The 27,204-nt window shown below is 53.3% G+C and overlaps 2 protein-coding genes across 10 annotated transcripts in view; one reads left to right on the top strand and one right to left on the bottom strand.

Moving 5' to 3' along the window:
• RECQL5 (RecQ like helicase 5) overlaps positions 1-8,941 on the top strand; it is a 59,238-nt gene extending 50,297 nt beyond the window's left edge. For 7 of the 9 annotated variants that reach the window (XM_073310456.1, XM_073310455.1, XM_073310459.1 and 4 more), the window contains 9 exons: positions 916-974; positions 1,133-1,206; positions 1,827-1,920; positions 2,510-2,653; positions 4,490-5,166; positions 5,467-5,545; positions 6,619-6,867; positions 7,408-7,480; positions 7,623-8,941. In XM_073310456.1, the coding sequence (XP_073166557.1) occupies positions 916-974; positions 1,133-1,206; positions 1,827-1,920; positions 2,510-2,653; positions 4,490-5,166; positions 5,467-5,545; positions 6,619-6,867; positions 7,408-7,480; positions 7,623-7,723 (1,550 nt within the window). In that variant the 3' untranslated portion in view covers positions 7,724-8,941. Of the gene's footprint in view, positions 1-915; positions 975-1,132; positions 1,207-1,826; positions 1,921-2,509; positions 2,654-4,489; positions 5,167-5,466; positions 5,546-6,618; positions 6,868-7,407; positions 7,481-7,622 lie in introns of those variants that run through there. The other 2 variants (XM_073310458.1, XR_012154767.1) reach the window with 2 other exon arrangements.
• A 1,586-nt stretch (positions 8,942-10,527) lies between these two features.
• MYO15B (myosin XVB) overlaps positions 10,528-27,204 on the bottom strand; it is an 80,247-nt gene continuing 63,570 nt past the window's right edge. Inside the window, exons 48-65 of the mRNA XM_073310453.1 lie at positions 26,466-26,607; positions 26,238-26,349; positions 25,443-25,603; positions 24,808-24,920; positions 24,620-24,683; positions 24,296-24,368; positions 23,867-23,943; positions 23,402-23,478; positions 20,236-20,366; positions 19,480-19,574; positions 19,204-19,281; positions 18,207-18,303; positions 17,270-17,418; positions 16,114-16,235; positions 14,628-14,761; positions 14,003-14,136; positions 13,435-13,575; positions 10,528-11,742 (exon numbers count right to left, since the gene is read on the bottom strand). Of these exons, the coding sequence (XP_073166554.1) occupies positions 11,683-11,742; positions 13,435-13,575; positions 14,003-14,136; positions 14,628-14,761; positions 16,114-16,235; positions 17,270-17,418; positions 18,207-18,303; positions 19,204-19,281; positions 19,480-19,574; positions 20,236-20,366; positions 23,402-23,478; positions 23,867-23,943; positions 24,296-24,368; positions 24,620-24,683; positions 24,808-24,920; positions 25,443-25,603; positions 26,238-26,349; positions 26,466-26,607 (1,960 nt within the window). The 3' untranslated portion in view covers positions 10,528-11,682. The remainder of the gene's footprint in view (positions 11,743-13,434; positions 13,576-14,002; positions 14,137-14,627; positions 14,762-16,113; positions 16,236-17,269; positions 17,419-18,206; positions 18,304-19,203; positions 19,282-19,479; positions 19,575-20,235; positions 20,367-23,401; positions 23,479-23,866; positions 23,944-24,295; positions 24,369-24,619; positions 24,684-24,807; positions 24,921-25,442; positions 25,604-26,237; positions 26,350-26,465; positions 26,608-27,204) is intronic.

Raw genomic sequence — 27,204 nt, 5'->3', positions numbered from 1 at the left:
AGCAGTGGGTCCCTGGCTGTGGAACTCCTTGCTAGAAGAGGTCGGTCTAAGCCCAAATCTGAGGTTGTTCAGATCAAGTTTAGATTGCATCTTTCTGATACAGCCTGCCCCAGAGGGACACCTTTTGATCTGGGCTTTCAGCCTCTCTAATTTTGTGCCACGTTTAAATATCCCAGTTCTGGCCACTGTGTCAAACCTGAGCACAGAATTCTTGCTACAGGCCAAAGGGGTGCCCTACAGCAATGGCTCTCAGCCTTTCGAGATTATTCTACCGCTCTAAAGAGTCTGATTTGTCTTGGGTTCCCTCAAGTTTCACCTCACTGAAAAACTTAGAAAATGAGACACACAAATGTCACAGCACACTGTTACTGACAAATTGCTGACTCTCATTTTTACCATATAACTATAAAATAAATCAGTTGGAATATAAATATTGTACTTACATTTCAGTGTATAGTCTATAGAGCAGTATAAACAAATAATTGTCTATGAAATTTTAGTTTGTACTGACTTACTAGTGCTTTTTATGGAGCCTCTTGTAAACCTAGGCAAATATATAGAGGAGTTGATATACCCCCTAGAAGATGGCTAAGTACCCCCAGGAGTACACGTACCCCTGGTTGAAACCCACTGCTCTACAGAATATGTTGCTCTGCTCAACTCCCCCCATTCCCCATCTCCCCCCGAATGAGGTTGTTTTTTCTGAGAATTGAAGGCCCTGAAAGGGGCTCGCTGGGACAGAGCTCTTTGACGAGCAGCAAGTCTTGTGCTTGTGACACAGACATATTCACCTCGGTGAACTCTAACCTCAGCTTCCCCCTGTTCTTGAACTTATCAAGACCGGTAAGAGTGGTGGGGTGGTATGGCAAGGAATGGTGGAGAGCATCTCTTTTTAAAACATCACTTCTCTGGTAGATGCAGGCTGCCCCCTGAAAGACGCCGCCAGCCGGAAAATCTCCAAACTCACGGTCAAGGTAAGGAAAGGCCTGCGTGAATTCACCCCCCTGCTAGTAATTTTCATCTGAGACAGGCCAGAGATGCTGCCTGCTCCTTCCTGTCCATTCAGGGGGTGGGGGAGAAAGGCAGTGTCATTCCTGCAAGAGGATCTCCTCTCTCTCTCCTTTGGTTTTAGGCCCGAGAACACTGCTTGAAGATGTTGGTAGAAGCTCTGAGCAGCAACCAGAAGGCAGCCCCAACAGAACATGGGTATTAAACAAGGCACAGGAAGGGGTAGAGAGAGGAGGTCTTGATAGCAGGGCTCTCCTTGCTCTGCAAGATCATTGTGTGCAATGATCACCCTTGTCAGTGAATCACCTCTGGGGCTCTGCGAGAAGCCTGACATGCAGTGCTCTTCCCTCCATCCCCATTCATATCTCCTTGCTGGGCCCCGCAGCTGAGTTCAGCTCCACAGAGCATCACCAAGCCCCCCTGAAAGTGTGCCGAGCCTCCTGGGTTCTAGTCCCACGAGCTCCATTTATGGTGATTCCAGGGCTTGCTGTTCCCCTTTGCCCCACCAGAGGGGGAGAGCGTATTACACAAAGTCCATGCAGACCCACACAAACCAGAGAATCTCCAGATGTGCAAGAGGAGAGAGTTGTGCTTTGAGGTAAATCTGCTATGCCCCGGCCAGGCACTAAAACGGCCCCTTGACCACCACCTCCAGTTTTTACACATTTAGGCTTAAATCCCAGCCCTCACCCAACCCAGACCCTGACCCCAAGGATGCGAATTCTTCACCCTGGCGGGAGACACTTCACCAACATGAGCACTCCTTTCTCAAGTGGAGAGCAGTGTCCTGCCTGAACTGACCCCAGTGTGTGTTGCAGGTCAGACCCTCCCGCCTGTGCCGTGGAGATGGAGTATGAGGCTTTCAGAACCAGCAAAATGTCCAACTTGTACAAGGCAAATGTGCTAAAGAAGGTAGGGTGCTTGGGGGGGGGGGGGGGGAGGAGGGGCAGGGAGCCGCTCCCTCCCGTTCCTGGTGTCACCACTGCCTTAGCCCTTGAGCATGGTATGTGTTAGACTCAAGGGGCGTGTTCCCGCCGTGTGTTACAGCTCTTGCTCTGCCCTGCTTACCTCCCTCAGGCTGTTTCTTCCTGGCATCCCTTCCAGGAGGAGCGTTTATCTCACTAGATTCTCCCTCCCTGTTGGCTGCAGTCCAGCTGTTGATCAGAAATCCACCTGGGGCCCTTCCCATCTCAGTGAACATCCATGAAGTGCTGTAAAAAAACGTCTCCAGCCATTGGAGAGCAACCTAGCCTTAAAAATAAAAAGGGCGGGGGGTTGCCCCAACCACCCTGTGGCTGCGCCATCATCACATGGTAGAAATATCCTGAGTTGGGCAAGGCAGTTGGCTCGAGCCATCCTGGGGTAATTCATGGCCGTAAGGCAGGAGCAGCCCTTGGTGGAGACCTGCTCTTTGCCAGTGAGGATTGCGATGCATGCTGAGGAAGAGGGAGACGTAAAGACTCCGCCATTGGGCAGTGTTCTTCTTCTCTTCCAACCCAAGGTAGCGGAGATCAACAAAGCCTCGAAAGAAGGGGAGCTGTATCCAGCATCTGGGTCAGGAGCTGGTGGCGGTGGCGGCAGCCCCAGGACGAAGTCTGAACCCGCAGCTGAAGATGGCTTTCTCCCTGCATCCCAAATCTATTCGGTGAGTACAGGTGGCTGCTGCACGGAACGATGACGGGGATTGCAAAGCCTGTTGCTTGGAAGTACTATGGCTGTGTAAAATAGGACGTGCCCAGCTGGCTGTATGAAAACGCTGAACGTTTGATCTAGAAACCGGCCCAGGCAGGTTTTGGCTAGGCTGTAAAATGTGCCTGAGGTGAAGCTGGGCAAAGAGGAAAAGGTGACCGATGGGTTTGGGGGTATGGTTCTTTGCAAGGTTGTTGCTTAGTTTTGGCTGAGTGTTTGTGGTGGAACGTTTTCCCTCCCATCCTGCTCCTCCTGCACATGGTGCTCTTGTGGTGAGGATAGCTCGACCCCCTTGTCATGCTGGATCTCCTGCTTATCATAAACGTAATTTATTTTCAGACTGTATTTTGCCGAAGAGGCTCCCCTCCTATCTAACTTGTCATTGCTCAACCAAGCATGCTGCCCGTCCCCGTATTCTGGGGCTTCAGCTTTCCTCCACCCCTGTCCCCCTTACTGTGCAGTCATGGCTGCTCGGATGTGTCTGCTTCTGGTTTTAGACAGCGTTTGCTCCCTGAAAGGAGCGTGCTACAGAATGGCACCATCACAGCTGGCAGATCCAACACTTGACCTAGCAGTCATTGGCAGACTCCATTCAGCAACACTGGACTGGCTGGCTTAAGCTCTGTAGCTCGCTACCCATCGCTAATCCCTCTCCTCTCCCGCTGCCAGGCCCAGCCTCGCGCGGTGGTGGATGAAAGCTGTTACCATCTGATGGCTTTTCATAGCTCTGTGAAGTGGGTTTGCTGGGCTCAGTACAGCGAACAAGTGCTCACTTTGCAAAAACCACTCTTGGTACTGCCTACACCTTTGTTGGCAGCCTCAGCAGAGAGGCTGCAGGAAGTCAGAGAGTGTAAGGCTGGACTGAACTATCCCTCAGCCAGGGGGGTGATTCCTCCAGGTCAGGGTGAAGCACTTTGGGAGGGGAAATACGTCCTGCTGCTTCCTGTGCTGTGGGGAGCTCAGCTGGCCAGGGCTGCGAACCTGGCTTCTTTCCCATTCGTTGGCAGCTCCTGCACATTGCTGTAAGCAAGGGCACATGGCTGGTGTGGTTCATGGATGACCCCAATACCTCTCTCTTGTGTCACAAGAGGGAGAGCGTGGCACCCAGCTGCCTGCAGTATGCCCCAGTGCAGCCCCTCTCCCAGCTCCTCCAGAGCCTCCTGCTGAGGTTCTGGCTGTGTTTGTCCCCCATCTCCTATATACCCATCCCATCCATGGCCCCATGATATCACAAGATCTCATCAGCCTCCTCCTGGCTCTGGCCAAGATGGCCATCCATTCCAAGCACAGCAGGGAGGTTCTCTGTGACTGGAGGGGTCTTCCTCCATTCCCTGGGCATTTCTTGCCTCCGGGCAGCATCCACTGATGTCTTGGTCTCCTTTGCAGAGCAGTGGGCATTGTCCGGTGTTCTCTGCTCGGTGTGCCCATCCAGTTCCCTTGTTTTGCACCTTTGTCCTCCAGTTTTATCATTGTTTGGCTCCAGGGAATCACTTCTTTTCTGGGTCATGTGGCCCCTCCTTCAATTGAGGGTGCAGGCCGTTAGGCTGGTGGCTCTGCCCACTGCCTCCTTGAACTCTGACAGACAGTACCTTTCACCAGCCATAAATTCACAAGCCATCTCCATTGACTTCTGAATAACCCTCCTGTGACAAACCATGTGCACGTAATGGAAGGAACCAAGTCTCCATTTCATGTGTCCCGGGGGGGCGTGTAAACAGGGAGACAACTTCCTTGGCAATGCCTTTGTAACCCTCTAATCCCCTCCCTCTGTCTCCTTCCCTTCTCTTTGTAGTTTAAACCCAAGCGGATAGGAGCTGGGTTTCGAAAGAGTTCCAGCTTGTTCCAGACTGCGGCCGAACTGCTGAAGACAAAGGAGGAGAGTGATGCGACGCCTGTGGAGAGGGAAGTAGATAGTCCAAATGGGCAAGGTGATCGCGAATGTGATTCAGAAATGGCCGGAGTCTCTGCTGTCAAGAGCAAAGACAGGGTGGCCAAAGTAGTACACAAAAGTGCTGTGGAAGCAGTGCAGGCCCATGACAAGAAGGGACAGCAACCTAGTCCAGATGCAGATGCCTCCCTGTGGGATAGCCCTACCAAGAAGGCAAAGCTCACCAAGAAGCAACAGCTGCTAGCAGAAACAGCCAGAAAAGAATCCCAGAACATTTCCAAATTCTTCTCTCTCACCAAAGCTGGACTTAAAACCTCAGGATGTGTCACAGTAGAGGAAGACGATTGTCCTGTGAGTGAGCTAGCTCAGTCTCTTTCTCAAAGAGAATGTCAGGAGAAAGAGGAACCTCAGGAAAATGAAGATGTCTCAGGAGGCGCTATGGCCGGGCAACCCCAGATGGAAGCCCATGAGTCAAGGAAGATGAAGGAAGCACTGACTGAGAGAAGTCAGGACTTGGAGTCGAAACACGACCCTGGATCTGAAGCCACACAAGCAGGATTAGATGGTCAGACAAAACCAAGGTGAGAGCTCCTGAGGTCCTGCCCCATTCTTTCCTGCTTTGCCCAGTCCATCCCACAGTGGTGTCTCGTTAGCTAATTACACAGGCAGCCCTTTGTGCTGCATTGATGGAGAGCTGCCATGATAGTATTTAATCGGTGTTATAACTGAGCTGGTCTGGGCAGGGCGTCTCGTTCACGCTTTACTGCAATCTCTGCCACTCGCTAAATATCAGCCTGGTGAAGTCTTCATCTCATAGCAAGTCCCTGTTGTTGAATAATCAAACCAGAAGAAATTATCTTGTTCTTTCCCTCCATCCTCAGCTGTGATGAGGCTGGTATAGAAATCGAAACAACCTGCACAGGGGAACGTCAAGGCAGGAAGAGGCCAGAATCAGATGAGGTGAGACCTTCCTGAATTTCATTTTCCTCACCTCGGTCTGCTCAGCTTTGTGCCCAGCTTCTCTCTGGAAATGCCATGCCTGGTGTAAACCTCACCTGGCAATATCAGTTATCCAGGTGTAGTCCAGTCCCCACCCCAGCAGAGAGCAGCAATATGGTCTGTGTGGGAGCCTGCACTAGGCCTGGGATCTAGGCCCGGCTCTGCCACTAATGCCCAGCGTGACTCAGGCAAGGCACTTGTGGCCTGGTTCTCGAAGGTGCTGAGCACCCACAGCTCTGACTGAAATCTGTGGAAGTTGTGGGTGCTCAGCACATCTGGCAGTCGGGCCCATCACCTCTGTGTCACCTTCCTCCTCTGAGAGATGTAGACAGTGATACCTACCTGGTAATTACCATTGCCCAATGAAAGTGCGGTGCTGACCCCTCCGTTACAGATAGCAAAGTGATGCTTTATCAGTTGACGGCAGCAGCCAAAGCTGACCCTATGGACCAGTCAGTACTGGGTGGTCACGTAGCAAGGGCAGAGCTCCCTGACTTGCAGCCCCAGCCCAGGGTTTGACATCTGTGACCGCCCCGAGACCTGGCTCTCTTGGCTGCAGCACCATCCCCATGCTTGGGGTGAATTTGAGTGGGGCACTAACTGTTTAACTCAAAAGCAGAGCTAATTGCCCTTGTGGATCTATCCAAGGCCTGGTTTCCTGCAGAGTCTAGCTAGGTTCACCCCAAGGGGTTTTCCCAGTGGGTATTCAAGAAGATTTCCCCATCCCTCTTTCCTCCAAGCACTTAGACACAGCAATTTCTGGGGAGGTGAATCTCACAGGATTTCTTCTAAGGCCCCTTTCCTGTGTGACAGGAACAGCGGGGCTGCTGAGATTAATGCCTCGAGTACCTTCCCCGTGACTAGCCCAGGGCCGGGCTCCAGGGGACTGAGCTGGCTAAATGTTTTCCTGCACGGAATTCTCTATGGGAGCAGCTTGCTGGGTAGCATGGGGATGTTTCTGCCTCACATGGCAGCTTGGGCCTAAGAGTCTGAAACTGCTGCGTGAACGGCTGCTCCTCTTCGCGCTGGTCTAGGATCTGGAGAGCCCTGTGACGAAGAGGCTGCGGGCGGCAGCATCTTCCATCCTGTCGCAACCAGAGGGCAAAGGCATGGGCCCAGTGAAGAAGAAGGTGACTTTTGATCCGAGTTTGTCACAGGTTGATAAAGAAGGAACTACCAAGACCATCCAGCCAGCGACCAAAGGCGTGTCCCTTAAAGAGACAGCAGATATTGTCGTCAAATACTTGACCCCTTTCTACAAGGGTGGTAAATTTGCTTCCAAGGTAGGGCACAGACAACAGCTTTCTCTATCAGGAGGAGACCAGAGCTGTGTCTCCTAAGGCCATTTGGGACATGGGGTGAGGGGTGCATGATGCTGTTGGGTGTTCATATTTAACCACAGGGTCTTGCTGCTACTTGGTGGTAGGGTGTGTCCCCACCTGCCTTAGTGACCCAAGAAGTGAGACCTGTTCTGGAGAGGAGTGGTGGGTGGTGACTGCAGTTCCTGACTGCCACGGTGCTACGGGGATCACACTGAGCTGGGAACTGAAAGCAAATTCAGCCCTTGGCTGTTTCTACCCTGAGTGGCTCAGGGCAGGGACTCTCTCTTACTCCACATATGTACAGTGCCTAGCACAACGGGACTCCGAGCTCACTTGTGAACATTAAGCACCACTGTAATACAAATAACAATTGTTTCTGTTCTGGCCCGATGGGGCTAGAGGCTGTGTAGAGGCATGCAAACCTACACAGATTGTGTGATGAGAGGGTGACTGCAGCCATGGGTAATCTTCGCTCTGCGCTTTGATTTCTCTACGCTGCAGGAACTGTTCAAGGGATTTGCCCGACACCTCTCCCACTTACTGACTGAGGAGAAGAATCCTGTCCGCAAGGCTGGTGAGTCGCCACCTGGGGGATGTGACTGTGGGGTGGTGTCATGTAGACAGCTGGGGATATACTGGTGCTAAATGGCCTGGGCTAGGGGGGGCTGTAGACTCTGCCAGAGTCTCCTCAAAGGGGATGTCCCCTCTCTTTGCAGTGAAAGAAGAAGCACAGAGACTCATCAAGGAGTTTTTCAAAACCCGAGTCAGGTGTGAAAATGAGACAGACTGGCAAGCGCTGCCCAGCTCGGAAACATGATGCCGGTTCTCCAGCTATTTCCATTCCCGGCTGCAGTCAGTGGAATTGAAGGCTCACGGAGACATGGGAGTTTTCCATTCATGTTGCTGCTTGTTCTCCACGGCATCTGTGCCATGAGTGTGGTCTTGAGAACATCTCTAGGGAGGTGATCCCTGGGAATTTGTCTGTGGAGCTCCTCTGGTGCCTAAGGGACGATGAAGTCCTTCAACAGCCCTTGCTAAGAGGTCTGGTGTGTGTCAAGGCTGCATAGCTCTGTGGCCTCTCTCAGCTGGGCTGTGGTGCATCCTGCTGCTGGCTGAGAAGGGCTTAGAATTGCAGACTCTGATTCCAAGTTGGGTGTGAATCCTACTTTTCCCCCCAAGTATCTCTGAGCCTCCCTCTCACCCCCCCCCTTGTCTTTTTATTTAAATGTTACCAATAGAAGCCTTACACTGAAAACACATTCAAATGCCCACGCTTTGCTCAGGGTTTGTATGGTGGGAGCTGATGGTTAAGTTCCTAGAGTGGATAGTTTATTTTGAAAAAATGTTTAGGTTTAGACGATGGGACGTGCAGCGTCTCCTTTCCCAAAGCTGGGGACCCCCTGCAGGCTTTATTTAAAAAAAACAAAAAAACCCACACCCTGAATTTTGGTTTTACTCTGGCCAACTCTGTGTGTTCTTTAACTGGGATGGGCATTAGTGCCTTAGCCTGGACAGACTGGAGGCTCTCTTGTCGTTGTCCCCCACCCCCCATTGGTTGTGTGTTATAAGGGGGGCAGCACCAAAGTTGATGCACTTCCCTAGTATTTGCTTATAGCCCCCTGATGCCATATCCCCTCACTGTGCCTAAACTAGGGACTTAGGACAGAGGAGGCTGCTGCTGGTACAGCCAATTACCCCCCCCCCCGGTGCTGTGACACTCGTAGACCCAGTAGCTGTGGTGCATCTGCTGCTATATTTATGCGAGGGCCTGAACTGGAGGGAGTCAGTGAGTCATAACATGACCCTAGTGTGCCCAGGATTGTTTTTTACATGTAGTTTTTGCGGGGCTCTGCCTTGGCTCTCTGCCTAGAGAAGATACTGGCCTTGCTGGCATTAGTCCTGCTGCAGGATCAACCTGCAATCTCAGAAGCCAGGAATGGAACAGTCTTCTGAATAGCTTGTACTCGGGGAAACTGGGCTTTTATGTTACCGAAGGGTGCATGGTAAACTGACAATAAACTGAACGTCACAGTTATGATGGGCTCTCTTTGCCTAGTTCCTGCTGTTTCATTACATGGGATGTGCTCAGCAGCTCCTGGTTACCTCACTGAGCACACACGGAGCATTGCACTGTGAACGCCTGGGTAAAAGCAGAGTCACTTGTCCCTTGAACAACCAGCTGATGAACTGAATGTTAGGAGCTGGTGGCGAGGAATGGGCAATAGTGTTTGGAACACCCAATTCTTCTCTTCCCTTAGAAGTAATTAGCTGCTAGCTGGAATCTCTGTGCAGACCTCTGTAAGAGCCAGCCTCCATTGGCAGCTAGCCTGAATTTCCAGCAGCTCTAGCTCCAGTTAGTTTTTGAGGGGTGGTGTAAAACAGACAATGAGTTAGCTGTGCATTGTGTGTCAGATATTTCTGCTTTTACCTGGGCCCTTGCTGCTTGAGCTGCAGCACCATGTGGGACTTTGCTAAGTAGTGGCTTTCAACACCCCGATGCTCCAGAACTGCGTGGTCGCATGGCAGCCTTTTGTGCTGCAGTAAGGTAAGTACTTTACATGCTGTTATTATTGTGCACTAGCCTCTTTCAGAAGCGGCCATAAAATCATCTGGCCTCTGCTTTACATTGCCATTAAAAATCCCCTGGAACTCTTTCTGGGAGTAGAGGATTGCCTTCCTGTGCTTAGCCAAGACTTCCCAGCACTGGGGTTGTTGTGTTGTCTACCTACCTTTAGCGCTCAGAGGTACTTGGTCCGTAGCTTGTCAGTCCATGGGATCCTGGTGGTTTGCTTTTGTTCCGTGTTCTGTACCTCCCATGAGAGCTGAAAGGGGTAGGAGAATCTGCCTCCTTCCATGCTGACTAGTGGGTCCAGCCAGGAAACACATAGGGCACCCCCTGGGCTGCGTGAGGGGGATTAATAGGTTTCTAACAAGAGAACTGGCAAAGGGCGTTAGACCCTCTGCTGTCAATTGCAGTGTTTCTCTTCCTCACAGTGCCCTGGGAGAAGGGAGGGTGGGGCTGTCTCGTGCCTGTGTGGGTGACAGAGAATGTACAGGCAACAAATCTAAAGCAGCTGGGGCCAATTCAAAGGTGAAGGTTGAATTGTCCTGAGGATGGTTTTGTTTTTGTTTCAGTTAATGGTTAATGTTATACTTTATACTGTGCTATATTTAATAGTTAATGTTATACGTTGCTTAGGGAGAGGGCCAGCCAACAGAACTCCTGGCTTCTAGTCCCAGCTCTGTTACATAATGAAGCAGAAAGCCATTTAAGCCCTCTGACAGAGCGGTGGATCCTCTTAGCACATGGGCTGCTGGGGACAGAACGACCCTGCACTATAGCACTCTCCAGATGAGGCTCTCTTTCCTAACCCTTCCTTCCTTCCCACCCTGCAAGAGGTTGTCATGCCCCTGGCAAACAGCTGGAGCATGGGCAGCTAGAGTGCAAGATTCGTTCATGGCTCGAAGTGGGAGCCATCAGCACTAGCAAGGAAGGCCTTTTAGCCTCTGTGCCCATGTAGTCATTGGAGTTAGTTACAGTGTGGACACTTGGCTCCCAGGAACTGCTGCCTTCCCCAATTCACATCACATTATCCCCAGTGAATTCCTAGTGGGGAGCCAATGTTCACACATCAAGCATCGAGGCTGGCTTTCAACAGCCAGCCCAAGGGGCCGTGTTCATTCCCAACCTGCTCATGCTTTTCAAACCCCCCCAAAAGTGCCCCTGAGCCCCCACTAACAGAACAGCCTCTTTGCCTAGTGCACATGGAAGCCAACGGTTTTATTTTCATAGCTCCAAAAACTAGAAGGAAGCGAGACTTTAATAATGTATTGGTTATTAAATATTTCATTGATTTCCCCCCCCCCCCCCCCACAGAAGTGTAAACACCTCTCCCCCAGCTGGAGATGTATAGTAATAAAATAAATTAAGGATTTATTTTTACATTCTGATTTTTTTCCCCCCTCTGTTAGGGAGGGCAATTTGTATCTTAGTTCACTGGGCAAGTAGTCATCATTTAAATATACAGCGGTATGGTCAGACAGAGGTCTTTAGATTAGAAGGAAAAAGAAACAGACTGTCAGTAAGAAATTGAGTAGCAGTCAACGTTCTTACCATTGGCACACATGGTAATTGCACATTAACACTCACTGACCTGCTCTGTGATACTGGTGGCAGTTCTTTGACATTAAGATAAGAGGTGCTCTCAGGAATTTAATGCCAGCAAATGGAGTCGTATCACAGCCCTTTCTTTTCCTTGGTGATGGAAAATCTCTGGCAAGTAAGTACCAGACTCCCCTGCTGCTGCCGCCATGTGTGAGTTTATTGTTCGTGCAAAAAAGGACTGCAGTATCTTGTGTCCCTGGGCTGCCCCTCCCCACCTGCTTGTCGCAGTTTGTGAAAGATCAGGGCCTTGTTCCATTGTGTGCTCTGCTCTGGCTGGGGAGACCGTGCAGCTCCAAAGGACGCTGTGAATGGGTGTGACGTGCGAACCAAGCCTGGGGCAGAAAGGGATGAGGAGCAGCACTACGGTGGAGGTTCAGGTTCTGGCGCGTGGTGGTGCAGAAGTAAGGTGACCAAACAGCTTGGACGACAGCCTGTCAAGGCAGTGGCAGCCTTGGAAAGCAGGAGAGGGGAGTGTGCTGTAGAACAAGGTGGCTGGAGAATAGGATGGTGGATGGGGCTTGCCCTGCCACAGGCCAGAGTGAGGGGTGCTTGATAAGCTGTCCAAGCTGAGGAGAGCCTTGTTCTGCTTAGCTGTCTTCCAGCCTGGGTCTCTAGGGCTGAGATTCTCCCTCCTGCATGATGACTGTGATCGTATGGTACAGTTCCTTGGCCTGTCAAGATTACAGCCCAGTAGAAGTAATTCCCTGTTTACCCTGAACACCACAACCCCGCCCCATCCCGTCCCCTTCACTTCCTCACCTCTGCTAAGGTGGAAATTTGACACCAACAGAGGCTACATCCAGCCACCTACCTCTGCTAAACCAGCAGGGCTGGACTTAAACCCCAGGCCTTCTCTTGGCAAAGCAACTGCTGCTGTTTTGCAGGGGGTGTGTGGAACCATTTTAACCCTTTCCAGAGGCCCCCTGCAATGCCACTTCCCTTAGGTAAAATCATATTGCCACCTGTGATCTCTCTTTTACAGATCTTGCCCAGTACTTCAGAACCAACATGTAACCCAGATGACAAGAGAAACGCTTAGACCCTGGTCGCTGGCTATAAATCTTAAGGGATTTGTTTATTCCACTATAACAGGGGGAGGCAGGGAATGGCTGTTCTGTGCTGCTGCAAGAACGGGGACATTCACTGAATCACTACAAGGTTGGTAGCTGAATGAGGGGTCCTAATTCTAGCCTTCCAAAAAGTGAAACTTCAGGCTTGTCTTGGGGGGAGCCCTGAGTAGCTGGGGCACTCCAGTGACTCTGCACTCTCCCCCTGCGTGGATACACTTCAGCGTGCTAAGCTCGTACTGTGGACTACGAGTATCCACACAGGGAGACGGTGCAGAGTCGCTGGGGCACTTCAAATTCATCCCCTCGCTTCCTCTGTACTCTGTAGGGTGTAAGTGGCAGCTCAGGCAGACAAACCCTCGCTAACCCTGAGCACGGGAGGTGCTAAAAATAGAAGGGTAGCTGCCCCCAGTTGATTCCTGCCTGAAACCCGAGGGATGTACTCAGGGCGGTTAGCTCCTGGCACCGCCTCAGCTCCATGTCTGTCTGTAGCATGCTAGGGTGGGACCAGCTCTGGCATAGGCATACCCTAGCATACCTGTGCAGATGAGCCCGTAGCGGGTTAGCCGCCCCAGAGCCTGCTGCTGGAATTATAACCCCTACACTAAACTAACTTCTCCTTTTTATTTCATACAATCCATTAGGCAGAGAGCCAGCTCCAGGCCTGAACCTGTTCCTTACGCAAGGAAAAACCATCACTAACTTGGAGGCAGTTTTCCTGTTCAAGGCTTTAGGAGCTGCCATTTCCTCCCCCAACCAGGGCCCAGTGTCACATGCTGCACCCTCTGCAGGAGCCTGCCTGACTGCTGGTCTTGCCCAGCAAAAAGCCTGCGAGCTCTCCTATCAAATGTGAGAGCGCTGAAGATAGTGATAGGGAAGGTAATGCTGTGTCCTGGAAACCTCTGAGGATCACAACCAGGGTAAAGGTTGAGGAAAGACATTTCATCTTTAAATGAAACAGGCCACTTTGGATGGGACATGACCCTGGATGGGCCACGGAGTGGCTCTAGCCAGCCAGTCTCTACTACACAGGGATGCCCTTGGGTGAGTACAGTTCCCAGCACAAAACCAACCATGCCGTTTGGCTCAAGAGGGAGCAGTGGATGCTGGGAACTGTAGTCCGCAGAGGCCCTATATCTCTGAGTTAGGGGAAGGCTCTAGTGCCGTCAGTCTCAGCTGGACAAAGCGTGGGCACCAGTGGGCGGGAGAAACCAACTGAGACAGGGTTAAATATCGTTCCAATAACTATGGTCATTGACATGGCCAGTAGCAGGCACTGCTCAGGGCTCTCTTTACCTGTTGCAGTTCAAACCACATGGTCTGAGGATTATCCACAGAGCCATAGTTCACTTCCAGGCCCGGCACCCCGGAGTCGTCCAAAGGCCGCAGGGTTCGCATCCTCTGCACCTCCTTCAGCGGGATGTGGCAGAAGCGCTCCTGTGCCCAGGGAGAGAACCCACCATCAGAGGGGCTGCTGCAGCGCAGGACATGGGGGCTCAGGAGGGAGTGCTGGAAGGAGCCGAGTGCCCTCAACACACCACCCCGGGAGCAGGCTTTCACCACAGTCCCGTAAATACAGAACGTTAAGGAAGCAGAGCTCAGCCCTCGAGCCTCTTCAAAGCCACTGCAGGGCTATAAGACACGTCATGGAAAAAACACCGAACCAGGGTAATGGGTCGGTCCTGGTGCCAGCTTACCTCCACGCTCACTGGGGGGGTGGCAGGGAGTGGACAAAGTCCACTAGTTTTGTTCCCTGCCATGAACTCTGACTTGTCCAAGAGCCAGTAGAGAAAGTTTGCACAAAGCCAATGCACAAGTAGGCTGAAGTAGTGAGTTACTGACCGCGGCGCTCTGGGCAGCATACCTGGGACCTGCTGGCCACGACAACAATCTGGTCCCTATTCACTGCCAGGATGCAGGGTAGAGGAATCCTGGGCTCGCTGCAGCGCTCCATGGGGTACAAGTTGTAGCCGAAGAGGGGCAGCTGGATCACATGCTCTGCGGGAAGGGAGACTGTACTAATGCCTATGTCCAAAATCCGCAGAATGATACGTGAGACAGTGCTAAACGCTCATCCACCCAAGCACTTGTTTGCAAATCAAACAGTGATAATGGCAATTCCCCATCCCCTCACTGCAGCCCATGCTGGCTTTATTCATGCCCTGTCCTTTGAAGAACAGTAAATACACACAAAACCAGAACCCTTTGAAAAGCTCTTAAGGGTTTTGCATGGGGCCCTAGCAGGCCTCCAAAGAGAGCCAAGACCAGAAGTGGGGACCCTCTATGATGAATGCCCTGGCCCCAGGCTGAATGGGGGGTCCTGGTCCTGGGCTCGTCAAGGCTTTAAGGATCATTGCCAACTTTGCAAATAGCACCTAGCGGCAAACAGGAAGCCAGCACAAAGGTGGCATCCACTAAGCCCAAGCAGCAAGCAGTGCCGGGACTCTTCCCTTTCCTCTCCCAGGGGCCCCTGTCCACAGTCGCCTCACCTATGAACTGGATTTTTGCCTCCTGCTCTCCGAGTGGGTTCATGGTTTCCAGCAGCCAGTTGACTTGGCTTTGGAGAACCTGTGGGTTGATGAGCTGGAGCACGGGCTTCGGGGCATAGTCCATCAACTCCTGACTAATCAGACAAGCAGAGCACATAAGGACATGTCTGCACAAACAGTTACCGCATGGCAAGCTGGGGTGCAGATCTATGGCGCACCAGCTGACTGCATCCGAGTTGTCCCTGGGGACCCTGCTGTGCGGCAGCATGCAGTAGGAAACAGGGAGTGCGCATCAGCAGGTTCCACATGTACCGTTAGTGTGTGGCCGGCTGCAGTGCTGTAAATTTGCTCCCCGACTTGCTGGGCAGTAAGTGTTCACTTAGACATGCCCTGACTCACTTCCATGTGGGGTTAGTAGAGAAGAACCACGCAGGATTAGTTGAGGGCATCAAGAGGGCATGAGATCAGTTTCTAAGAGCAGCCATGGGGGAAGGTGGACTAAGTTATGCTTGAGTTAGACACAGATGAAACAATGGGGACATCAAACTTCAGCAGGAAAGAAACGTACCCACCAGCAAAGGACAAGCCAGCACCCTGTGAAATAATTTACTTCCCAAAGGCAACAAGCACTATTTGAATGAAGGTTGCCACACTGCAATAGAACTACATGGTATTGCATATTGGTATAGCTAGCCAGTGGGGGCTCAGGAGCCACCAGTCCCCCTAAACCAAATAGCACTTTACACCTCACCCCCATCCTGGCTCACTGGAGTGCCTTTACGGCTTCCCCCTCAAGCAGACGTGCCTGACCACCTAGCACCCCAAAGCCAGGATGGTTCATCTCCACCAGCGCTGGCTTATGGGAATTTCAAAGATGCTTCCACCTCTGCAAACATCACCCCATTCTATTCAGGGTCCAAGGACACTGTAAGGGAGCCTGCAAATGAAGCTCACAGCTGGCGGAAGGAATCTTTGTCTCTGTGCCCTTTGTCCCTGCATCCTCCTTTAGGCAACCTTCATCCACATTTATTTAGATGCCTAAATATGTATTTTAGGTGCCTAATGTTAGTGAAAATGTTGCCCTAATGAGAGAGAACATTCAATACAATTGAAAGGCAGTGAGTTTAAACCAGATCAGAGGAAACTCTTTGTACTCAAGTCGTCGTAACCTTTCTGCCACAAAGTACCAATGATGGTAAGAGCTTAGTAGAATTTTTTTTAAAAGGTGTTACGTGGCTACTGAGAATATTCACAGGTCAGTTAAAAGTGTAAGAGGGATATAAACCCTCATGCTTCCAGGCGTGAGCCAGCCATCAAGTGCCTAGGGTCAGGAAGGAACTTCCCCTACAGGCAGGTTATTCATAATTATCCACTGCAGGGTTTCTTGCATCTTGGTTTGAAGCATCAAGACAGGACTTTGGACTACCCAGAGCACTACTCTGGTCCATTCTGGCTACCCCTGGAAACCCTACAGAGACAGACTTACTTGGATGGTGGGGAGCCCAGTCCTCTGGCCCAGTGCTGGAAAAGGGCCATGGTGCCCACCTGGTTCTCCAGTTCACTGTTGTAGTTCAGCAACAGCTTCCCTTTCAGGTAATCGTGCCGCACCTGAGAGAAACCACAGCACAGGGGCTCTGGGGAAGTTTGCCAGCTGCTAAGAACTGGCCTGGATGGCCTCCCGTGGCAGAGGCCTGGAATCTGCACTGCAGGGAGTTCTTATTGAGAGTGCATTAGAGCAGACACCTAGCTCCCAGCCCCATTCTGGCAGATGCAAATAGCCAGGGATGGCAGGAACCCAAAGCAAAGAGCTCTGCTTGTCCTCACACCCCAGCTCTAATTGGATGTCAGGCCACAAGCTCCAGCCTGGGCCCAGGACAGCAGGATGAGGGCCCCTCTTGGTTCTCATAGGTACTTGGCCAAAAGGCACCAGCAGCTCACTGTACCATACAGACCCCACAATCGATCCTTGGGCTCCCTATCATTCACACCTAGCTACCTGCACTGCACTCTTTAGCCTCTTATTTGCACACTGCTTCACAGACCCCATGGCGCTGCACGTGAGCCTCCACAATGGGACGGGGATCTCTAGAGCAGCTTTCTCCAAGCAGGGGAAGGGAATGAGGAGGAAGCTGGAGAGGTCTGCTCATTGATACCAAAACACTAGATTTAGCCAATACAGCTGCAAACAGCAGCCTGTAAGGGTGGCTGCCCCACGCACAGGGCTGGGGTGAGTACTGGGCTCTTCCCCAGGGGGGAGAGGGGTCAGGCACCAAGGAGGATCAGACAGTGATGGGAACATTAGGAACATTAGCAGCTACACAAACTGGAACAAAAACCAACCCAGATCTCTTGCTTCAGTCCAGAAGCTGGCTGCCTGCCCCCTGCTTTACTGCCCGGGAGGACACAGGGGCTTCTGTCCTTGGATCAAGCATTAGCTATTGGCCACTCCTGGAAGTGGGATACTGGGCTGCATGAATGGTACCTGTGTGAGACCCTCGGAGGAGTTCCCAAGAGCCCACAAGCAGTGTGTGGTTTTCTCTTTGGAGAAGCCCCTTAGCAGTAGGCACCGTGCCTCTGGACTCTGTTCCGTGGCTGGTGGGCCTCAGGGAGCTCATGCGGATGGTGCTGACTCCGCAGGTTACCTGACTGTAGTGAATGCTGATATACAACTCATTCTCGAAGTGCAGGGGTGTCTTCCAGGAGAGCCGGCGTAAATCCAGGATCATCGAGCTGTCCTCCAGCAGGTAGTCATGGATGTATTCGTCCTGGCGCACCGGCCTCACCACCTTCCCTGTACACGCACAGCCTCGTCACCGCCTCCTCAGAGCAACTCTGGGGGGGTGGGAAGTGACCCCAGCCACCTGCAACCCACCAGGCGGCCTCTTCACCCCCACACAGTCCCCCAGCATCACACAGCACTAGCCACCAGTCATTCAAGGGGAGGACCAGCTTTAGGAGCAAGCAACACGGACCACCAGACAAGGGTCCCCCAGCCCTTGGGGGTAGGTGTCAAACCAGGGAACCCCAAGCAGGGAGGCACCATCAGTTAAGGGCACCTCCCCAGCCCTCGTGGGGGAAGCGGCAGCCATGATACTTTGTGCCGGAGACGCTGCGTTTAGAAAGCAGCCGCCCGCAGCAAACGCCAACAGGCCAGGAGGGACGTTCAGCCGCTGCTTGTTCCCATCGCAGCGTCGCTGATGCTGCAGTCTGGGGCGCAGCGGCATCACGACAGGGCCAGCACGTGGGGAGGAGGAGCTGACGAGCCAGGCACAGTTCCAGCCCTGCGCTATCCGACGCTGCTCTGGGTCTGCTCCCTGCTAGCAGCCCCAGGGGGAAGCACCCACAAAGGGGAGGGGGACGAAGCCAGGCCATGCCCCCTCCTCACAGTGCACCTCAGAGCTGCCTCTAGGGCGGGCAGTTGATTTCAGCAGCCTGTGGGTCTGGAGCCCTGCAGGAGGGAGAGGGGTCAGAGAGGCTCCCAGCCGAGCCAAAGCCCCCCCCAGTCAGGTAACTGATCAGGGATCCCATCAGGAATCTGACTCTACCCCAGGACAACGCAAACCCCGCCCTTCTACTTGCCACCGTTCTTGCTGGCAAAGAGAGTGAACTCCTGGATCTCCTCCTGCTCGCTGATCCCCATCTGCTCGCAGATCTCCCGCACCACTTCCCCAGCCACCTGCAGCCAGGGAGAGAGACGGGAGGTTTTTACCCTCAGGACTGGGCAAACACCCCTTCCAAAGGGCAAGCAGATGCTGCTGGGCTCACTTCCTGCTACGGAGCAGGCGGGTCGGGGAGTGGAGAGCGACAGAGCAGAACCCAACGACGGGGTCTGGGCGCAGACATGCCAGCTGGCCTCTGGGGCTGGTGGTTTCTCTATCCCTACTCGAAAGGGGCAGCAGCTGGGAATATTTGTTTGTTCAGTGAATCAACCCTCAAAAAGCCCTGACGCTGATTCACAGGGGATGATTCCGACTCAATTCCAATGAGCCAAGAAAGCTTGGAGTACCTTTGCCCTGGGCAAGGCTCTGGGAGCAGCCAGGTAACTTAGAAGCCCAGCTCAATGAGAATGGGGTTCTCCTGTCCTCCCAGTTCTGGAGGGGAAGGTAATGGCTCAGACAGCTCCCTGCTAATGAGTTTTATGCAGACACATGGCCCCGGGGGTCTCCCAGCACAGGGCAGATGTACAGTCCCGGGGGCCATCCAGCACTCCTGGCACGGGCGGACGCACGGCCCCTAGGGGGCCACCCAGCATGGGGCAAACATACTGCCTCAAGGGGGCCGCCCGGCACTCCCAGCACTGGGTGGACACACAGTCCCGGGGGTGCTCCTGGCATGGGGCAGACACATGTGAGCTGTGCTGAGCTGATCTCACATCCCAGGAGGGAGCTGGGATCAAGCCTGGTGCCAGTCGACACAGTGAGGAGCCAACCAAGTCCCAGGCCTGGAATCATCTCCTGGCTCGGCTCTTCCCGGGAGCAGCAGGCAGGGGCTCACCCACATGGATGGGTAATGCTGCCCGTCTCCCCGGCGCCCTAGAGCCTGGACCAAACGGGGTCGTTGGGGGCAGGGAACTCACAGTGAACATCCTGATTCCGGTGGTGTATTCCAGGGCCCCTGACAGGGAGATCACCATCCGGCGGGAGCCACGCCCCTTCTGCCCAGGGAAAGCACAGCGTCAGATACAACCCCCACAGCGCCCACTCCACCCTCCACCATCTCCACCCCAAACACCTCCCACACCCAGCACCCTCCACTCACGACCCACCTCCTCCACCCTACACAGCTCCCTCCTCCCCATGCCACCCCCACCCTGCATGCCCCAGACCACCCCACTCCTTCCCCTGCCAGGTACCAGAAGTGCTTCCATCTCTACGCGGAAGGGCAGGTGCCGGCGGCTGCCGTACATGATCATCTGCCGCAGGTTGCCATAGCAGGTCCTGGCTAGATCTGTGGGAAAGGGAGAGATGCTACAAGCCAAGGAAGAGGAAGGGCTAAGCAGCTAATCTCCCTGGGCCGGGTCAGCCTGTAGGCACCAGACCCAGGTCAACACCTCTGCTCTAGTAGAAGAGACACCTAAGCCCTTCCCAACAGAAATCCACCCAGGGCAGCACAGGCCTCTCTGCCAGTGAATGATCATGTATCAGAGATAGAGCGAGCTGCCCTGGGCTGTGCTGGGGTTAGCAGGCGACAATTGGGGCACAGGAGGTTGCAGGGGAGGGAGGAGGACTGGCAGCTTCCTCTGTTCCCTGTGTTCTTATGAGATTGTCATCCCAAGCTCCTCAGATCCCTCCACCCAGCCGGCCGATGGGTACAATTCTAACTAGATCACAGGCCACACTGACTTGAAAGGGAACTGGATTGGGCCCCTGACAATTAGTGATCTGTCCAGACCCATCTATCCAAGCAGAGCCCCCAGCAGCCGCCTACTTTGTGCTAAGGGATACTTTTCAAACACTGCCCTCCAGTAACCCAAGCACTCCATCAACTCCCTGACACTCCCAGGACAGCTGCTTTCTTGGGGAGAGGGAGATCTACTCTGACCAACCCACCCCACCCCACCCCACCCCAGAGCCAGTGCAAAGAGCAGGGGCTGGGAAGCAGCTGGTACCTTGGTGGGTGCTGGCTGGATCGGCGCTGGCTTGCTGCAGGAATTTGGTGGCGTATGGCATCAAGGTGTTAGAGGGAAGGAAGAAGCCGGTGAGCAGGCTCAGGAGCTGCCAGCCACGGATACAGCTTTCCCTGCAGGGCACAGAGAAACAAAGGACACTGGATCACCAGGTATGGTAGTGAGGGAGGCAGGTGGAGAAACTCTCACACAGAGAGGGGAGGGACACCCTTGGGTGGAGAGAGGGTGTTGAAAAGAACTACAACCAATGTCACCAACTCACAATTTTATCATGAGTCCTGTAATATTTGGGGGTTTTCTTAAAGCTCAAGTTCCTGGAGCCATAAGATCCGGAGAGGAGCTGAGCTTTCATTTACAATACAATGGTGTGTCTAGCCCGTCTGGCTGCAGAGAAAAAGCTTGAAAACTGACCCTTAAAGGTTCCAGCACTGGGAGGCTGATAGAGGGAACCTGCCAGGGATTATTCTTTACATTCTCACGAGTTTTAAGTGAATTTCAGTATCTGGCGGGAGACGGAGGAGGGGAGAGAGAGAGAGAGAAAAAATGGTGTCCCCTTCAGGAAGGGGCTTTGGTGGAAAACCACTCCACTGCTCAGATAACACAGGGATGTCTAACAATGTGGATGCCTGGCTGGAGAAGGAGGAGGGGAAGGGATTGATGGAGGGAGAAAAAACCCACAGTGAAAACAAAACCCTCCACTGCACACACAATCCTCCCCCCGGGGACAGAGAGCAAACCACCCGGGATGGAGGTCAGTCACATTGGTTAACACATGGCTGGACGGGGCTCTGCTACCGCAGTGCCGGGGAAGGTACAAGAACCCGAACAGAACAGAAACCAATGAGCATGAGACGGTTTTCTCCATCATTTCAGCCAGAACAAGGAAGCTCAGCGGCTGCCAGGTGAACTGGATCCACGTCAGGGACCTGCAGCAGTCACACCGGGACCCCCCTCAGGTATCGGCACCCTGTTGAGCTGTACGTGCACGCACAGGCCTTGTCTACACACACAAGCTGTACTGCTCCAAGGATACCAGTGTAGTTACACTGGTACCCCCCTTAGAGTGGACACAGTCATAGCTGTGTGAAGGAGAAGTAATCCCTTTCCTGATCAGGAATTGGCTGCTGTGGTCTAGCCCCCTTTATACCTGCATCTGCAGTAGGGTTTGTACCAGTATAACTATTTCAGTAGAAATTCTCCCCACACCTGGCAGTTCCCCCAGTACAAAGCCTGCATGTAGACCAGCCTTGGAACCAAGATTCAGGCTCTGCCCCAGGGAGCTCCCAGTCCTGGCGATTGACCTATCACACGGCGCTGCAGGAGGACAGGGACGGATGTGATAGCTGCCATTCAGCCTTGGATCAGTGGTCCCTGGAGGGGAGCCAAAGGCGTCTATCCCCAGGAAGAGCAGCAATAAGGCACAAGAACGCACACCAATAACTGGAACTGCTGCAGCAGCCACAGGAATGCAGGGGCATCCGTAGAGCCATCAGCAGCTTATCAGGGAGCTCAATAAAGAGGCAACCGGGACTTATCAAATCACCAGAGCAAAACGTCTGCCAGTGCAAATACACCTCTGCAGCTGAGACACACAAGAGCATTGTTCCACTGAGTGACTAACCCCAGCCCCATAGTTACAGTTTAACTTCTTCAGAGCCATAGCCCTGGAGTGATGGACAGATGGGGTGCACACACAGAGAGCTGGACATGCTTACAGGTATCCACAAGGTGTCCTGATAAACTGCATGGCTTATGGTAATGTACATGCCAGGAGGTGAACGCCAGGCAACTACTGCTTTGTAGTGGGGCCCACCAGGGTAACTTCACGGACTGCAGGAGATTTACTCCTGGTTTACACCAGCGTAAGAGAGGAGAATCTCAGGCCCAATGTTTCTGCATTGCATGCGCTGATGAAATAGTTGAAGTGTGACTCTCTGCCCCTGCTCCTTAATCATCATTAAAGTGACTGGGCAACAAAATGGCAGATGAAATTCAATGTTGATCAGTGCAGAGTAATGCACGTTGGAAAACATAATCCCAACTATACATATAAAATGATGGTGTCTAAATTAGCTGTTACCACACAAGAAAGAGATCTTGGAGTCATTGTGGATAGTTCTCTGAAATCATTCACTCAATGTGCAGTGACAGTCAAAAAAGCGAACAGATTGTTGGGAATCATTAAGAAAGGGATAGATAATAAGACAGAAAATATCATATTGCCTCTATATAAATCCATGGTACACCCACATCTGGAATACTGTGTGCAGATGTGGTCGCCCCATCTCAAAAAAAGATATATTGGAATTGGAAAAGGTTCAGAAAAGGGCAACAAAAAATGATTAGGGGTACGGAACAGCTTCCAGATGAGGGGAGATTAATAAGACTGGGACTTTTCAGCTTGGAAAAGAGATTACTAAGGGAGGATATATAATAGAGGTTTATAAAATCATGATGGGTGTAGAGAAAGTAAATAAGGAAGCGTTACTGTATTTACTCCTCACAACACAAGAACTAGGGGTCATCAAACAAAATTAATAGGCAGCAGGTTTAAAACAAACAACAGGAAGTATTTCTTCACACAACGCACAGTCAACCTGTGAAACTCTTTGCCAGCAGATGTTGTGAAGACCAAGACTATAACAGGGTTCAAAAAAGGACTAGATAAGTTCATGGAGAATAGGTCCATCAATGGCTATTAGCCAGGATAGGCAGGGATGCAAAACCATGCTCTGAAGTGTTCCTAGCCTCTGTTTGCCAGCAGCTGGGAATGGGCGACAGGGGATGGATCACTTGCTGTTTACCTATTCAGTTCATTCCCTCTGAAGCACCTGGCACTGGCCACGGTCAGAAGACAGGACAGATGGACTATTGGTCTGACCCAGTATGGCCATTCTTATGTTCTTAACATTCCCCCCATCTCTCTCTCTCACGTACACACACACTCACTCAACCCTCCTGCCAGTGTGGGTTTTCCCACACTTACCACCCTCACTCTCTATGGCCACAGGGCCAGCTCCCCACTCCCATTATAACCATGCAGCCAGGAGGTTGCCCTCCCTGTGTTCTCCCAGTCCCTCCCTCCAGCCAGGTAGCCCCCTCTGGGCACACGCCCATCTCTTGCCATGGACAAGCCCTCCGTACTCACGGCTTGGGATTCTCCGTGATCTGCTTGATGACCTGGCAGTAAACCTCATCACGCAGATTCTCCTTCTCCTTGCAGAGCTGCACATGGGAGACCAGCATTAGAGGGGCCAGAGCGCCGAGCCAGCCCCTGTGACATCTCCCAAGCACACACAGGGGACCCTCAGGGCCTCACCAAAATCCACTCAGGTGTTTCCATTCACTGGCCTCTGAGCCTTCCTGGGACTGGCAACCATCTGGCCCAGCAGGGAATAGACTGCTCCAAAATCATCTTTATGGAGAGATGCCCAACGAGGTGAAATCATGGGATCTCCTTCTCACCAGCCCCTATTCAGATTCCACCTCTCCCCCTGAGGAGGCCAGTTCCCGGACCTCTGCCCACACACACCCTTGTTTCCTGGAGAGCTCATCTCCTGGCTTCACACTCCCTTCAGCACCCCAGCACGTTACCGTCGGGAGGACCACAAACCTGAAGAATCTCATAGACGTAATTGATCTCGGCCTGGTTCTTGAGGGTGGGCTGGTCTCCCATGAATCTCATCAAAGCTGCAAGGCAGGAGCCAGCATTAGACTGGGACTGGATGGGTGGAAGGTGGGGCTGATGAAGCCCTGGTGTGTGGTTCCTGGTGTGTCTAGCGGGAGGGGTGTGGATCCAAATGCTAGAACACAATCTCGTCTCCCCAGTACGAGCACACTAAGCACCAGGCAAACGTGTTTTATGGAGCACATAGCTGTTAGAGGTGAAAGTGACCTAGGGCCTCTGCTGTCCCTTCCCACCAGGTTATTCTTCCCTCCTCTGATCAACAGGCATCTTTGTGTGGCCACTGGGACTGTCTAAATCAGCCCCACTCCAGGCTCCTGCAGCCCCACCCCTTTATGCCTCAGGGCAGTGACTTACTCATAAAGCTCTTTGTCGCCAGCTCGTTCATCTCGCTGTCGGAGTACTGAAGCAGGGACTCCTGGATTGGGACCTGCAGAATGGGAGCCGCGGAGGTGAGTGGCAGCACAGAGTGGGGTGGAGCTGCACAGGGGAGATGCTGGCCTCGCTGGGAAGTGCAGGCAACACAGGAAATCCCAGCATGGTCGATGCACCCTGCAGGCCCAAGAACTCCAGCCCATCAGCCCTCGACTCCAACCCCCCCGCCCCCCTCCCCAGTGGCCCTGGGCTGAAGTTCCAGCTGCAGACTCACCCTTCCTTTCTCCCACCCCCAAATACACCCACCTTGGTGTGCTCGACCAGGGTAGCTGGGCTCCTCCTCTCCGCACTCATCCCCTTCCATCCCAGCCTAGAGAGAGGGGACATTTGTTTGGCACAAGAAATGCCCACGGCTCGCTCTGCACAGGCGGGGGCTGCCTGTGTGTACATACGCACACATACGTCCACGGGCAGAAGGGGCCCAGGCTACTCACATGGACTGGGCCTCCCGAAAGTGTGCCATGGCGAACTCCACCATGGTGTAGTGATGGGCGTCTGGGGAGAAGGCAGAGCTGGTGATTTCCGATGCCAGGCCGGGGACAGAGCCCTGAGGGGACAGATACCAGACCCGCCCCCAATGTTAGCTCAGGAAGGGCCTCTCCACCACCAGTCTCCTGCTTGAGGCTCATCTGTCTCTCCTCTGCAGAACCCTTCCCTTCCCCAAGTGGGTCGTCCCCTCTCCCCTCCAGGAATTTAGCTAAGGTACTCATCTGTTCCCCTCACAGCCTTTAATGGATTATCCTCAACACCCCTGTGAGGCAGGACAGTGCTGTTACCCCCATGGTTCGGAGGGTGACCTGAGGCACAGGGAGACTAAGTGACTCAACCAAGGTCACATGGGCAGTCTGTGGCAGAGTAGGGAACTGAACTGGGGTGTGCCAAGTCCTAGGCTGGTGCCCTAACCACTAGACCACTCTTCCTCTCACCTGTGCACCCCTACTTCCCTCTGGGTATCAGTCACTGGCAGAACCCTCCCGCCAGGTAGTTCCCTCTGCCTTTCCAGAGACCCTCCTCCAACAGCCACTCCAGAGCCCAGCCATGTCTCCCCGCGCCCCACCGGAGGCCTCACCTCCCTGCTAACACTCGTCTCCAGCTGGTCTCTTTTCAGGCTGTTCTGGAGCCTCTCCTGTCTGTCCATGTGGGTGCTGAGGTAATCAGGGGCTGCCGCCAGCTGCACCATGCTGCAGGGAAAGAGGCCGGAGCGGCCACCAATGGAGCCGAACTGCCAGTCTGCCAGATGTGGGTGAAGAGAGGGACAGGTCGCTATCAAGGAGCATGACAGCATCAGGTAAAGAGCAAGGGGGGGTTGTGCTTCTGGCAAGCACCTCTGAGGGCTTTACAGGTGGCAGAGAGCCTCACGGCTCCCCGGAGTAACATCCCTGCTATGCGGGCAGGGAAACAGGCACAGAGCAGGGATGTATCTTGCCCAGAGTCACTCAGTGAGTCAGTGGCAGAGCTGGGCAGGAGGGCACAGAGGGGAGCTCTCCTCCCCTGCTCTAATTCCTAGACTGCTCTTCTCATGCTGTGCCAGGCCGTTGCATGCCTCCATCCCTTAGCTCCCCCCAGATGGTGGCAGATGATGCTGGGAAAGGCACTAGAGGATCTCCCTGGTACCCCGTTGGCAGGGGCTGGAAGGAGGAAGTGGGGGTCTGCTGGTTCTGATGCTGGGCAGGGGCAGTCCCAGTGCCCGGATTACAGTCCTCCCCTTGCCTGGGTCTGTTTCCCGGCAATGCCGTGTTACATAGCCGAACGCCCCCTGCATGGCAGGTGGAATGTCTGGGACCCAGGTCTGGGATGGTGGGCCCCTGGGCACTGCAATTGTGGGTTGATTCCCGTCCTGCCCAGCTTGGATCCATGCTCTCACCTGGCTCTAGCCCCTGCATGGGCAGTAACTGGATGAGGTCACCCTTCTTGAAACTCAAGAGGCTCTTGTCATCTGTGACATAGCTGCGCAGAGCAATGACGTAGTTGGAGTCCTGTGGGGGAAGGGACAGTGAGGGGGCTGCTGCCTGTCTCTCTGGTTCCTCTGACTGACGAGTCCTCGTACGGCACTTTGCCCTGCCAGGGCCATATGCCTCAGCCGCTCCCTCACCTGCTTCAGCTCCTGGAGGAAAAGCTCCACCATGGCCTTGACCTGCCGAGCCTTCGCCGAGTGCAGGATCAGCTGCTCGTTCTTCAGGGAGAACTCCAGGCTGCTGCTGCCCCTCAGCTCCACCGACAGCACGTCTGCAAAACTGAAAACGGCCGAACATGCTCCAGCCACCAGCACCGGGACGCCTCCAGCGCTCGCTCGCATGGTATCACCGGGGCGACCAAGGGCAGGAAGGGCTGTTCAGTGTTTCATTAGCATCACAATCCCTTGTGCAACTGCCCCCGGGGAGAACAGACCCGGCAATGGCACTCGCACCTTGCAAACGGAACACAAGGCAGGGGAGGCTGAAAGGAAACTAAACAGCCTTTAAAAATTGATGAGGCCAGCCCGCAAAAATCACCCCAGAAGGGCTGAGCGACACTCTCCAAATGGCGGCGTGTAGGCAGGGAAGCTGTCGCCCCTTCTCAAGAGAGACCCTCTGCTTGCATCACCCGTCTTTCTCCTGCTCAAGGAGCAGAGCTCCACACACTGACGCAGCAGAGCACATTCTGCACGTCACCGTCACAAGATGAAGAGGAGGACTTGTGGCACCTGAGAGACTAACCAATTTATTTGAGCACGAAAGTCTCTAAGTACTCTAAGCCACAAGTACTCCTTTTCTTTTTGCGAATACAGACTAACATGGCTGCTACTCTGAAACCTGTCATCACAAGATGGCGCACCCAGAACTGCCCGATAG

This window comes from Lepidochelys kempii, chromosome 14 (assembly GCF_965140265.1).
Source record: "Lepidochelys kempii isolate rLepKem1 chromosome 14, rLepKem1.hap2, whole genome shotgun sequence".
In the NCBI taxonomy this organism is placed as follows: domain Eukaryota; kingdom Metazoa; phylum Chordata; order Testudines; family Cheloniidae; genus Lepidochelys; species Lepidochelys kempii.
Note: the sequence above shows the minus strand (reverse complement) of the source record. Positions and strands in the feature narration are given on the sequence as shown.